General features: G+C 42.4%; 1 protein-coding gene across 5 annotated transcripts in view; it reads right to left on the minus strand.

Annotated features, from left to right (window-relative positions):
* UNC13B (unc-13 homolog B) overlaps positions 1-14,997 on the minus strand; it is a 206,892-nt gene that overhangs the window by 30,568 nt on the left and 161,327 nt on the right. For all 5 annotated transcript variants that reach the window (XM_054283505.1, XM_054283504.1, XM_054283503.1 and 2 more), the window contains 5 exons: positions 10,643-10,769; positions 5,460-5,556; positions 4,526-4,669; positions 4,312-4,389; positions 3,674-3,751 (listed from right to left, as the gene is read on the minus strand). In XM_054283505.1, coding sequence (XP_054139480.1) covers positions 3,674-3,751; positions 4,312-4,389; positions 4,526-4,669; positions 5,460-5,556; positions 10,643-10,769 — 524 coding nt within the window. The remainder of the gene's footprint in view (positions 1-3,673; positions 3,752-4,311; positions 4,390-4,525; positions 4,670-5,459; positions 5,557-10,642; positions 10,770-14,997) is intronic.

Raw genomic sequence — 14,997 nt, forward strand, 5'->3', positions numbered from 1 at the left:
TCCTGTCTATAAAAGGCAGAGACCTTACGAAATCATCAGGTCTGATCTGGCATGTCAGCAGCTGAAGAATTATGCCCTGCTAACATATTTTAGCTTTAGCAAGTTATGGAGTTCATCTGCCTCCAGTTTGAAGCTGCTGATTTTTGGTCTGCCTCCCTCCACCAGCCCCTGGGAGCTCAGCAGCTCCAACTCCCCTTTAAGGACATGCACTGAATTTTCAGGCATCTCCCCACTTTCCTACAGGATTCAAGAGTAAGAAACATGGAGCACTGAATCCAAACAATAGCTGCCAACTTCTCAAACACTAGGGCAGACTTAGCTATGGCATGCGGGATGCTAAAGAGGAGCAAACACTAGATATCACAAATCCTTTGAGCATATTTCTATATAAGTCTTGGATGTTTCTAAGCTGTCCCGCAATTTGTTATTCAGGTGGTGAACTCAGGATTTAAAATGTGGGCTCACCCTTGCAAAGCATTAAGAGGAGAGTTTCCTGAAGCTTTAATTGTGAAGATTAGTTTTAAGCCAAAGGCATGAAAATTGTATGATGACAATATGCTGCTGCTCAGCAGCTAATTCCTTGGGTTCCTTAGGCAGTGCTTGTCTCTGATACTCAGCTCACATGCTTCCCTTGCAGAAAAAAGGTGTAGAAATGTTTTAAACTAGTCTTTCACACTACATCTAGACTCCAGCAGTGTGCAATGCAGTACAGCACCTTTTAATTTCACTGCCATGAGTTCATTACTCATGAAAAGCTAAGCAAAATTATGGACTGCAAGCTGAAGTCTGATGGAAAACCACAGAGGTGGGCAGAAAATGAAAGTCACATTAGGTTTTATTAGGTAAAGTATGAATAATTAAATAAATGGGGCCAAGTTCAGGCAAACACTACCACTGAATGTGTGTAGCCCATCCCAGCAGAGACCTAAATTATAATCTCTGCTCTGCTGCTGTATTGGAGATGGTTCAGAGAAATAAAAGGTTTCAAAAGATATCCAGGACTCACCCCCCAGTTTCACACTTTTCATTATGCTTTTAATGCTATCTGCCACTTCATAAACACTGCCTTTCCAACACATGCCTTTGGGATGTCTGAGAATGCTCCTGAGTCATGATGAAACAGTTTTGATCCCATGAGATCAATACAGCTCAGAAGGAAAAGAAAAGCATTTATCTTAATTCCTAAAATTTATTTAAGGTATTTTTCTCTGTGTATGCATATGTGTTTATAAATATTTGCCTCGACCCAAGGGAATCCCTCCAAAGAGAGTTTCCTAAAGCTCTGCTGCTGTCCTTACTGCTTCTGAGGAGTAATGTTCACAGACCACATGATGTTCACATTAAACTCAGAGATGCTGGGCAATTTTTGCCCTGTTTTGAGTACTAGAGTTTAGAAAAGAATAAGAAAAGTGAGGGAAAAGGTACCATAACTCAATGGGGGCAGCGGGTGGAGGAGAGTGTAAAGAAAGGCACTATATCCAGGGCCCAATCCCAATAAATAGTATTGGGCAAGCACTTGTGTTCCATGTTATGCCACTACACTGCAGGGTGACCACAGGTGAGCCCTGTCCCTTCATTTCCATCACTGCAAAAGGGAATAAGTGATCCGAATTTCCCTAGGGGTGTGTTCTGGACCCACTGGCAAAGAACACACATAGCAGCAGTACTTCAGAGCTTTCCAGAACTGTGCAGTGCTACAGCTACAGCTGCAGATCGAGATGGATCTGGGAACCAGAAGCAGATGAAGCCACAAGCACCCGGTAACTGAACCCAGTCTGAAGGTCTGGCTGCACACATGGCACAAGGAACATACCTGCCACAGGAACAACAGAATATTTGGTACCTGGCTTTCAAGAACACCTTTGAGAACACAAGAAGTTGAACAGCTGAACACCAGGGCACACCACTATGGTAGTTTCTTACTCTCCCAAGGAAGTTTTTTTGCATAGAGCAGTCAGGATAATGTTTACTTTTGTGCAAGCTATTGTGTCATGGACAGATGACCATGGAATAAATCTGCCACAGAAATTAAGAACTGTCCTTCCTGAAGGAGGACAGAACCCACAGATGCATTTCCAGTCAGTTCTATCATCAAAACTGTTGTCTCACCTATTGTTACCCAATTGTCAGGTTCAATCTGCAGCCAACAGACTATGCAAACTAGGACAAGACCTTGTTTACTCTAGCAAAACCGAGAACCTGGCAGTTTTTGAGTCAAGAAGCAATGTACTACACAGTCACCAAGCGGGAAACCCCCGGGGACAGCAGATAGTGCAGGCACCTAACACAACACAATTTATTTCTCGTGATCAGTGGCAGCCCTATGAAGTGCAATAAGCACCATTTGAAAAGAAAATGAAAAAATGAAAAAAAAAACAAACAAAAAACCCCCAGCTTCTTAGTGTGTTTGCCACATTTCTTCCTGTTTTATTCTTCACTGTCTGGGTTTCTCTCCCCTTCCAGTCTTTTGATTCCACAGTACAGGGGAAACAGTGGGTTCATTACCCCTTTTTTACCTTACTTACACCTCCAGTGGAAGGTTTTAAAGGGTAGAATGCAGAAAAGAGATTTAGTCTAGGGACAGTAGCCAATAACCTCAAGAAACACCTTTTTACTCTCTTTATTTAATACAGTATCAAGGGATATTTTCAATTTTAAATATAGGGAAACCCTACTTAATGGCTACCACTACGGAAAATAGTAGCAAACTGATTCCTTAAGGGAAATTATATGCACAGGCATTAAACTTTTATAGGCCACTTTGCAAACATTTCATCACAAGCTTATTCTTTTCCAAAAATGAGTATTTAGCTACTGCTGCTATTACAGCAGGAAGCATATTATGCTAGTTCTTGATGCGGGACTCAGAAATTAGGATTATTGAGGTGACATGTGAAAGAATGACAGCAGTTTTCCTTGCCTCATGGGGTAGATCTATTTGTTGAGATTTTTGCCACTTCACAGAATTCTGCCACTGAGCACAAGCAAGATTTAGAAAAGCAATACAGGCAAAAACTGAGCTGTCCATCAGCAAAGCTGACTTTTCTCTTGGCATACAGGTCATAGCACAGATTCTATCACAACACAACCAAAGAAAATGCACTAGAAAATAATTTTTCCTAACATCAGCATCAGCAGGCTTTTCTTCATCTTCCTGAATCTTGAAAAGCAATGAAAAAAGAAGAGAAAAAAAATATACATATATTACAGCAGAACAAAAACAGTGACCTGGAGGAGTAAAATATTATTTCTGTAAAAATTACCATCTCATAACAAATGGACACATCTGAATATCCCTCAAAACATGAGCAGAGAACTCATTTGCATGTCTGTAATGTTTTACATACTGGACATTTCATGCAAAAGGCACTGTCCCACATTTATATGACATCTAAAACGATTCAATGCCCACAGTACAGAGACCTCCACCAGCCATGCCCATGTGAACACAATAGCCAATCTTTTCTTTCCTTTTCTATGCTATTCTGTACTCCAAAATGTTTGCTCCTGCATTTGATGACAGATTTTGTTGGGAAGCCTTCAGTCATGGCTGTCTCCCCACACTCACAGTGCCAGGTGTCCCAAGGCTCTCCTCATGACTGCAGTCTTCAAACAACCCAGCAACAACAGTGCAGAGGAATGAGGATAACACCCAGACTCTGAGCTCTCTTACCTCTTTGCCACCCATGGCTTCAAACATCTTCTCCAGCTGCACCCTCAGTTGTTGGATGTTGTTCATCAGGATGCAGGGCTGAAGGGACAAAAGCAGGTGACTGCTCAGGATGCCAACACACTGTCACCAGTGGGAGACTTTGTGCCTCAACACCCTTTCCCAAGTACCACCAGATCTGAGAGTTATGTAGGAGGCACTGCGTGCAGAGATTTCAGCACTCACGTGTATTTTAAAAAATAATTTTAAAAAAACCAATTTTTTTCCAGTTTGAAATGGTATGGTCAGTTCCCATTTTCAGAATACCCAGATGAAAAGACTTCTCTAAGTACCAGACCTACAGAGCAATCGTGCCCACTTTTGGGTTTTTTTAATCACACAGTGTGTGATTAAACTTCCACACAGTGTGGAAGTTAATTTCGAGGGGACCTGACAGTCTCCATGCCCTGCATATCATCTTCAGGACCTGTTTTTATTTTAGGTCCAAGCCAGAATTCAAACTTCAAAAGCATCCAGATGATGATAAAAAACAACACTGAAAATATTTACACCATCACCATGGTCAGGTGCAGTGTGTGTCTGGTTTCATCAGGACAATTATATGATTCTTTGGGGGAAAAGGGAAGCTCAGCATAACTCACCAGTTTCTCCTTGGAACAGTAGGACTCAAAGCTCTTGGAGAGTATGTCAGCATACTGCATCAGCACTTTCCCAATAGTCTGTGAAGAAAAGACATGAGCACTGTTACTTGTCCTCTACCACTGCAGAAGAACTCCAGGAAGCAGAAAAAAAAAAAATCATACTGTCTTACAGCCCATTAAGAAAAGATAAACATCTGGATGCTGAGGGTATTACCTTTGCAAACCTCCTATTGTAGTGGGCAACAATGACAGGGTCTGGGCACTCCAGCTTCTTAATGATCTCAAAGCTCTGGTTGAGCTGGGTGAACACATCCACCACTGAGCAAGAGAACAGAGCGTGCTCGGATGTTTGCTGGAACTAAAAGAGAAGCACAGAGAATCATTGTCAAATGGAAAGATCTGAAGTAAACCCACCCATGGGTGTTTCCATCATCTGCCACACTGAAGGCACAGTAACTTTACCAAAACCTACATCTTCCTCAGAATTAGTCAAAAACTCTTAAGAAGACCTAGAGAAGATAAATAGCCTATTTTGGTTGGATTATAAATTTACTGTCCTTCACTAACTATGATCGTGACAAGCACCAGGGAAATGTATGATGATGTTGAGATCCTTACTGCAATGCATGGTTTGCCTGCCAGTTAATGAGGAAAGAAGGAGAGAGTAAAGAGCTATTTTAATTTTTTTTTTAGATTTAGGTATTAAAGAATGTTGCATGAGTACCACAGACTACAGTGCCAACAGTCACTGAATAACAGGAAAGCTCTTCTCTGCATTGGCAATACTCAGCAAATTAAGAGTAAGATTGGTCTGTCAGTGGATTAAGGTCACATTCTCACTGCATGACTAAGTACATGCTAAGTGCCTCAATTTTCAATTTCAATTACTTCTCCCTAACAGAGAGAGCTGAGAGAGCACCAAACCACTGGCTGACAGATTAACAGCAGCAGAACAGACAGAAATGAATGATATGCACCTTGCTATTAAAAAGTTCTCTGTGACCTGTAAAGTGCTAAAATAAATGAGTTTCCCTGCTGTTTAGGTAGCAAAAAGGACTACATCCTCCATTTATAGGACAGCTGAATTTATAGTGTTTTATTTGGTTCTGTGCACTGTATGACGTAGCACCAAGTAGTGACCTACATACCCCATCTTTTTTATCTCTCTCCAGAGCACCGTGCAGGAAATCCAAGGAAACATCTTCATTTTCATCCAGCCACTGCATCACAAACTGCTCAAACCACCTGCAGTGGAGCAAAGACAGCAAATTACAGCAGGAACAGGAGCACCCAACCCCAGCACGGCTTGTGAAAGCTGTTGTCTGAATGCTGCTGCCCATGTGTGCAGTCCAAGTTCCCAAATATACTTGCACCTCTACACAAGTTAACAGGGCCTGTTACCATCACTTGAGCTGTTCTTGTCCTTCTTCCTGTCTGGTCTCTTCTTGATACCTTCCCTTTTAACTTTGCTTCACCTCAAAGCACTTTGTCATGTTTTTCCCTTCCATCCACATGCCAGAGAGCACAAGGAAGACCTCCAGACCCACAGGCACCTGTCCTGCTGCTCACTTGGGTGTACCAAACAGGCAGCGTGAAAATAGGCAAGCTGAGAAGCAGCTTCAGTGATGGGATCCGACAGCTGGTCGCTCTGTCCTCGGCTCCAAGGGACACAAACAGTACAAAAGGGTGTGTGTGTTTTTGTTGCCTGTGTTTAAGCAGTAACACAGCACTTACAGCCTTATTTATATGTCTGTCTAGAGGTTGTTGCATGCAAGTGCCAACACAGCACAGCTGAAGCAAATCTTCATTTCAAATATTACTAAACAGCATTCACAAACAACAGAAAGAAGTGTCCACGTGTAATTCAGTCCAAACAAAAGATTATTATATGAGCTTTACAGAGTACAGCCTTCCCTACACAGGCAGCTGTGTTCATAGAGATTGTGCTAATTGTGGGCTGAGTTTGCAAAGAACATGAAAGCATGTGCCAGACATGAGAGGGAGATCAAGAGCAAATTCACAAGCAGAGCACACTAGACAGCCTTAAATAATCTCTACACTTTGAAATATAAAGCACATCAATGCTAATATTGGAAATTGTAACTGACACTGTTAAAATGCCAACAGCAACCTGTCTATGTAGACCTATTTATTATAGACAGCAACAGTGGAACACTGTCACAGACATATGGACTTCCTGTATTCTGGAAGAATTCCTTTTCAATGGCACTTCAGGCTCCTAAAAGTCAGCATATGTTGAAGTCTGCTGCAAGTTTCTCAAGCTTTCAACGTTTTCTTTTAAACTGCAATTGTGTATTTTAAACAGCTTAAGCCTTAGAAAGGAACAAGGAACTCAGGCACTTCACAAGGAAGCAACTATACATCTTCCACCTGTTTCACAGCTCTCAAGCTGTGAGCTGCTGACTGCTTCACATGTCACAGGTCAACGTGCAAGGAAGATTACTTGCTTGTGCCATAAGCCACAGTTTTCACTCTGAGAAGGAGAGCAACTTCCTGATTATCATTCATCCTTAGTTATTGCACCACATTCACAAGAAAGAGCCATTTGCTGTTAAGAACACTGCCCATTTTTATGGATAGCATATGTTACTACACAAAATCAAGTGCCTAGGTATACCTAACTGTCTTGCCAAATTGTCTAAGCAAAAGTGGCAGAGAAAACTGTACTGTTGGGTGGGTAGGAGTGGTGTATTTGCTCCCCCTCTAATAAAAGGAATCATTACCTTCAGGAAGATGCTTATTATGAATGTTGAATGAACCACTGAGATCAGGAAATTCTGTAAGTACATCTGCAAAACCAGCCTCAATTTTGTCCTCTGGCTGACACAAAATCCTAAGAGATGCAAATAATTTACAAGTACTTCCAGTCTATGTCTACATTCAGGGCCAAACTATGCTTTGAGCTGTAACACAGACCTAGAACTATCTTTGGCCAAATACCTCTTTTACTATCAGCTTGGGCTGCTGAGCAAGTCAGGGGACTCCAAGGACTGTGAAGGCAACATATCCAGAACAATATGCAAAATTATCTAGCACAGAAATGAATAAAAATAATCCGATTTCATGCAGAAATAGCTTTGAAATGTTGTAATATGGCAAATATCTTCTCCTTCCTCTGCTTCACCTATTGGCCAGGAAGCAAACGCTGAAATGACTCACCCACCAGCACACACAGCAGTGGCTCACGGTGCTGCTTCAGAGACATTCTGTGCTCACAGGGGTCAGCACAGCCTGGCTCCAGATGGCACAGTCAAACACTCAAACAAGGTCTGCACAGAATACACTTCAGTCCTGCCTGCTGGGAAAGGCAGCAGCACTTCAGGACTAAATGTAAGTTCATCTTTCCTGGCTGCACAACAGTGAGGTAACACAAAAGGCCACCATTTCAGCTTGGCCATGAGCCTGGCTCCCTCATGGTCACACACCGCAGGTGAATTACTCTTGCTCATTTGCTGTGGGTATCTAAGGAACAATCCCTGTGCCTCAGCAAAAACGGAGGCAAGAAGGCAGGTAGGGTTCCTATGAGCAAAATGATAAATACTGTGTTTGGTGAACAGAGACAGAATAAGTGAACAGGATCTCAAAGGAAGGAATATCTTCCCCCACCAGAGAGGAGGCAGTCTCCAGTAGATCCACAATGCTACCTGCACACTAGAATCAGTATTTAAACAAAGCACGTATTTACACACCTAAAAAGCTGGGGTTTTTCAGGAAAACTTCACAGCTTTTAGCTGGCAGAGAGGAAATTTTGAAGATACATTCCTAGTTATATAGCTACGTCCATTTCAGAAAATGCTTCTGAGCTTCTGAAAATAAAGGGAGTATAAAAACTTCAATTTCAATACTTTGCACCCTGCACTTAGTTCAATCATATCTCAAGGCTACCAGGAACATGGTTTCTCAGAGTTTATAAACTGGAAAAGTGAATTTGTGGATGGCCTTCTGCCTTACAAGTAGACAGACAGCAATGCCTTGTAAAGGCTGATCTAGAACAGAGGCTGGATGGAGTTAAAGAATAAAGTAGGTATTTATTAAAAGGCCCCAATGGATATACCTTGGGCAATGCAAGAGCCCAGCCAGGCTACACCCAAGATGAGCCCAAAATGGTCATAAAATGAAAGACCAGTCACAAGGTCTCTCACTTTTAGAAGTTCTGGTCCATTAGCATATTGGAGTTAATTGTCCAGTTATAGCTTTAGGTTATGAAGTCCCATGCTTCTTTTTTTTTTTTCTCTTCATTCTGCCATTGTTTGTGCTCTGGGGCCTGAGATTTGGATCATTTGTCCTTGGTCCCCAGCAAGAAAAGGAATTGTTTTGTGTCCATACTCTGTGAAGAGAGCTTACTATCCCCTAATATGAACCTCAGATCTACACACTAAAGCAGTACAGAATCTGAAAATATAAAAGCTAAAACCTGAGACATCAACAGCCTAACCATTGTCTGGAGAGCAGCAATTTAGTTTCATCTAAGGAGTTTACCAGTGTGCAAACCTGATGTGTGGACTCCTTTGTTTAACTAAGTTCTGTGGCTAAAAATACTTGTGATGAAGCAAATCAAAGGACAATTCATATCAGGGGGATATTTTGTGAGAGGTGAAGGTTACAGTTGAGATAAACATCACCTATGTCTGACAATGTGGCTATTGTACTGAAACAGGAGGGTGAAGTAACAAAGCCAGTGGCTGCAAATGCACATGAGCACTGAAGCTCTACCACAAAGGCCAGCAGAGCAGAACAGACTGCAGAACAAAACCGAGCATCATTATCCTGATTACACAGGAGAAAAAGAGAGATTAAGAATATCTGATGGCTTGCATGAGACTGCCCTGACTCAGAGGCATAGCAAAGAGAAAGGGGCTTCTGAGATTGCCACTCTAGCACCCTGCTCAGCGAGCAGCTTATGTCTCTTGCTGACCTGATTTCTTAATCAGGCCCACAGCCCACACTGAGCAATTATGCCCAACTGCCTCAAGTCTGATTAGCATGCAGCTAGCACCAGGCTTGAGGGACTGCATGCACAACAGCATGGCAAGAGAATTCCAAGTGCCAAACGGGAAACACAGTCCAGGAATAATGTGTTTGTTAAGAGGGGTAAAGTGCTGCATTTAGACAGCACAGAACAGTCATGTACAGGGTGGGAACAGCAGTTTGGTGGGGCACAATGCTGAGGGTGCCTGCAGAGCAGCCAGTGGCCCACTGGGAGCACCACTAGCCAGCAATATCTCTCAATAAAAGAAAATAAAAAAGGTTGCTTTCAATACAGCACATGACACATGAAAGCAACAGCACTGCCTGCAAAGCAATGCATGGCAAGGTCTAGATGAAACATCAATATTTAAGGCCAACTGTTACGTTCAGACACAAATTTTCCTGAAAGGGTGAGTAAACCCCACTTAGAAGGAAAGCCAGGAACAAACAAGAACCAGAAGAAGACCATAAAGAAGCATGAGAAAAGCATTTTACTACTGTAAAGCAGAACAATTTATTCTCTATGTGCAGCCTATATATAGGCTATAACAAGCTCAAACTGAAGCAAGAAAGATTTGGAGGGGGTGAAAAGCAGAGTGTATGTTAAATCCTTAAACTCAGTGAAGGAGTAACAGTGAAGCACAGGATAAAAGGAATTGTGAAGCAAACATCACTGAAAGCTTCTGAAAACCAGATAAAGCACTGCTAAGACCCAGGATACCCGCTGTTGCTTGAGGCAGGGGTGGGACTCTAGCTACACCATTTTCCCCAAGTTGTTCAGACAACCTTCTGGTCTCATACACCTTCTCACAACCTTTTGGTCTCATACAACTTCTCCAGGTCTGAAATCTATTGTTGCTCTTTTAAAGTTAGAAGCTGCAAACAACTGCTTAGAGCTCAAGAGCAACAGCTTATCTGAAGCTTCCGACTAAGCCACCCAGTCTTACTAAGAAAAATATTATCTTTACTTACAAATCCTGTTGTGTGTGTGTACATATGACATCCATGTACAGTATATATTCATAAAGCATATCTGTAGGCACACATCTTCTATTCAAGAACTGCCCACACTGCAGGCACAGAGTAGCTTGAAGTCTGTCCATGCCATTGCTGAGCTTCGGAAATGTTGGGAGATATTGTACAATAATGGATTGAGCTGGGTGAGGGGCAGTGGCACAGAACACCACAGGGGAAAAACATGCACACAAACACAGAAAACTGAGAGGTAAGAAAGGATGAATCTTGAAGGCAGCCGCAGGAGATCCACATGGCCACCCTACCGTCAAGGTAACAAAAGGAAATAGATAGTGGGGATTTACTACAGGAGACTTAAAACACTCACGCTGGATATTCAGGCACTTTTCCCTTGAAGGCAGGCAGATCACGAACATATTCATTGTACAGCCACTTCACTTTGAAGTGTAAATTCATATAGTCCGCACTTTTACACAGTCTGTGTTTCTCATGCTCTGTAAGGAAGGGGGAAAAAAAGCTGTTAGGTCTGAATTCACCACTGTAACCACACCAGGCATGGGAAGGACTCATGAAGCAGGTCTGCAGAATGCAAGAGTGTTGAGGATGAAGCACCTATAGAGCCACAAAATCTTCACAACACAGGGTTTTTGCAGCAGGCAGGAGTTCTCGGAGGTTGGGACTATTGGGGCTCTAGAGATTTTTCTGTATCTCTAATTAATACTTCCATTTGTTGAACATTTTTTGTTGTCAAAGCAATAAAAACAGAGCCATGTCTCATGGCCTTTTCATTTAACATATCACAGTTGAGACTCCATCTTTGCAGGGAAAAAATCAAGGCGAGCAAATCTGTTAATTCTTGGATATAAACAAAGGCAATAGCAGCATGTTACATTACATTCCCAATGAGACAACAGTAGAAAGCACCAAGAGTTTGACAGTGTGACTCAAACAAGATCAAATGAGCTACACAGGAACTGCAGCCTTCCCTGCTCTCGCTTGGAGAAATTAATATTTCTCTTCCACAAAGCAGGGTCTGCTGCTGAGCTTCTTCCTCTTGCCAGGTTTCCTTATGTTTTTGTACCCAGGAAATGCTGGGAAAATGTAGTTTCTCCCTGTATAATGCCCGTACCTCCACAACACAACCCTTCCCACACACCTACACCACTAAAGCACTGGCCCTACGTTTCTGCAGAGATCATCTCCACAGACCACCGCTCCCCTTCCTTATCAGGAGAAATGTAAGGTCCACGTCTTCACTCTCAAGGCTCTTCACAGCCTACGTCCACACTACCATCTTTCAGTAATTGACTCCCACCTCTGAGCAGCCCACAATTATGTATTTAAAATACTTGCTAAATTCTCCCCAAAGCAGCTCAATGCTTTCTCCCAAGCTACCTCTCATTGCTTACACAGGCAGATCCTTCTACTTGCACTGCTTTTCTTCCAAATCTTCCTTGAGGAGATTAAAATTAATTCCTTTTTCATGATATGAGGACTTAGCAGCTGACTTTTCCCTGGACTGTGACCCTGCATCATCAGGTGATCAATTCTGCACTGCTGCTCCCCTGTGCCTCCTGTTTGCATCCATCTCTTTCTTCTGCCAAGTTTCACAGCAGGAATACATTTTGTGCCAAGCTTCTTTGTTCACTCTAGCACCACAGCAAGCTGCTAGTCCATGACTACAATGTGAGATATTACACTAAAACATACATGATTTTGGCTTAGCCTCAGGTTTTTACCCCAGTATTTCACTTTAGACTCTTCTTTTGACCTTTAACATGGAAACCTCATCAATGATGTAACTTTCCAAGGGCATCACTGCTCACAGGCAGACAGGTTTCAGCTATGATAAAAAGACTGAGTATTTTTCTTAACTCTGAATGGCTTATTAACTGATAGGCATGCCTATCTTACAACATTATCTATTTTCAGGTAAATGTGAATTCTTGCAACTAATTCAAAACATTGAGAAACTTCCACATCTCTCGTGAACCTTCATCAACATGACAAGAATAAAGTCCAAATCAAGTGTAAATTACCTAACTGAAGACACAAAATCCAGAGAAATGTTCATGCCAATATTTCCATAAACTTTTGTCAACTATCAAGCAGTTGAATGTTCCAGGGGTTTGTTTGCAAGCTTTGGTAGGAGCGTAATACACATTTTCCCCTAGCTCACATCACAGACCCACACAGGTACAATCTCAAAAAAAAAAAAAAAAAAAAGGAAAAAGAATAAAAGAAAGAAAGAGAAACCCAATCTTTGTTTTGAAGAGATTAAAATGCCCAATATCTGAGACATAATCCTCAGGACTGATGGTTCAATGGACAAATTACATGTACTATGGTCCATTTCACTCCACAGGGAACTGTGTGAAGTCCATTCCTGTTTTACATTAATAACCTCATATCTTTCTTGAGCACTAAGAAAGCAGGAGTATACTCAGCATCTGAACTGCTGACCCTCTGCTATACTTCGAGCAATGGTAGAAGAAAATGAGAACTCCCTCTGCAGAACTAAAACTGGAAACAAGCAGAGCAACAACTGTGCCTGCTCTGCTCTCTGTGAGTGAGGAAACTGATGGACAATTATAACTTCATTAACTTGGATGTGTGCTGCTGCCAGCTGCTGCTCCCGCACGTGGAAAGTGCTGTTCCTGCTGAGGAAAGGTCTGGCTTGGATGTAAAAAGGACTTAAATCAGATTTAGTTCCTCAAAATTAAACAATGCAATAAAAGCAAGCAATTCAAGCTTCTTCCTGTTTTCTAGGACATCTAGAACACTTCTAAGCTGCAGAAGAAGAAGATGCAAAGCAGTCACAGAAGCATAAACCCAAGTACAGCTACTAGGACTACCTGGCCATCTAGGCACTAAAGGAGACACTTGACACTAAGAGATAAATCACAGGAAACTAAAAGAAAGGAGAGGTCTTACCACCATAGAAGAGAACTTTACGTATTCGAAAGAAAGGAGGGGCTTGTGACAGAGAGAAGACAAGAACGAACAGCTCAAACGTTCTGGAGGACAAGGAAAGCCAACAAAGACCCAACCTCCCCCATCCCCAGCTTGCATCATCTCCCCTTCCCCTTTCAATGGACCTCACATAGTTTTGATCAGTTGCTTCCTTTGTAAGTGGAAATGTTTAAGACCACCTGAAGGTGACATCGAAACACATCAGTCAGAGGCACACATTGAAAACTCATTTTAGAAAAAGTAAAATGAAGATCATGGCAGCCATCAGTCTTAGAACATTTCTGTTCTGCTCTATAACCTGCTGGCTTTAAAAGAGCTTAGCAGCAACAGCAGCAGAACAGGACACAGATACCGTGCAGCAACTGCTGTGTTTTATCCTGAAAAGACCACAGAGTTCTGTAAGTCTCCCACACTTCCTTAGCAGATTTTAGCTGCGAACAGCCTTCTTCAGAGAAAAGCTTTTGGAGTAACCAAGGCCATATCATTAAGGCATTAATAGGGAACTGCTGCCTAGCAGCACACTTTCTAGTATTATGTCCAGTTCTCCTTTTCAGGCAGAGAACAGGACTTTTACCTACATACTCCTCAATCACAGATTTCTTTTTTTCTTGACTGTTAGCCTATTTTTTATGGGTTAACATCCAGCAAATAATGCCAAATTTCTGTACAGAAACTCTTATAGGTATCAGGGCTGTTGAAGTGTCAACACTTTAGATAGCTGGCATCTGTGTGCGCCTCTGATCCCTTTCTCCTTATTAGAAGTGAGAAAGTGGCAGAATGATTTATTTCAATCCTGCCTGCCAAGTCTACTCAGTCTCTTTTCCTATCAGAGATGTTTCCAATTTGCAGCTCTCCTAATACTGATGTGTCCAAATTAAGATGAAATGCTGCTGTCAAGAATGACGTTGATTTTCTATTACTATCTTTTAAGGTGTTCTAGCAAAGAAGAGCAGAAGCCTCTTTGCTTGGGGTGTTTGTGATTTCTGGGTGCCAGAGGTTTCAGGGAGGTCAACGAGAAAACTACTAACTACAGATAGTGTGCTAACAGAGAGGATATCCAGCTGCTTGAGCACTGGTCAGTGTCCCAGGGGTGGAGCCAACTGTACAGCTTGGAAAATCATCCTCTACCCTACAGTGACTCCAGGGTGACATAAGCCTGCAAAGCAAGTCTGGGACATGTGTATCTAACCTGTTTTACTCTTGGGCTGATGGGGAACAAAGCACACTTCTTAAAGACCCAGCAAACAGGGAAATGCTGTGCATGGTGCCTTGAGTAGTCACTGCTTTGGGGGAGAGAGAAAATAAATGGGGTAGATCCTGGAGATTCTGCTGTGCCTCAGACACTGAGGCTCCTTTGGACAGCCAAAGGTAAAATATCCAGCAGTCAAGCACACTGCTGCCATGCCTACTGCTACCAGCTGCTGATTTATACAGAGAATAGGTGTTTCATTTTTATGATTCAAAATTTTACATAATAGCAATCTGACGCTCCAGAAGGTGCCAAAAGGACACACTGCTGCAGCATCCACAGGCTGGCATGAACTCTGGGTCTGAATCCCTCCACATTCTAGGTATAAATTAGGATTTATACATTGTCCTGCACAGGCTGCATGGTGTATATGGGGGTAAGCTCCAGCTACTGGAGAGCAGTGTGGAAACAACAGGCTGGATGCAGGGAGGCAGGCAGGGAGGGAGGGAGCAGTTTCACGCAGCCAGGTCTGAACTCCTTCTCCTCCAGAGTCTCCTTAC

Source organism: Melozone crissalis, unplaced genomic scaffold, assembly GCF_028551555.1.
Source record: "Melozone crissalis strain CALT ecotype California unplaced genomic scaffold, PUWL_Pcris_2 ptg000036l_1, whole genome shotgun sequence".
NCBI classification, from domain to species: domain Eukaryota; kingdom Metazoa; phylum Chordata; class Aves; order Passeriformes; family Passerellidae; genus Melozone; species Melozone crissalis.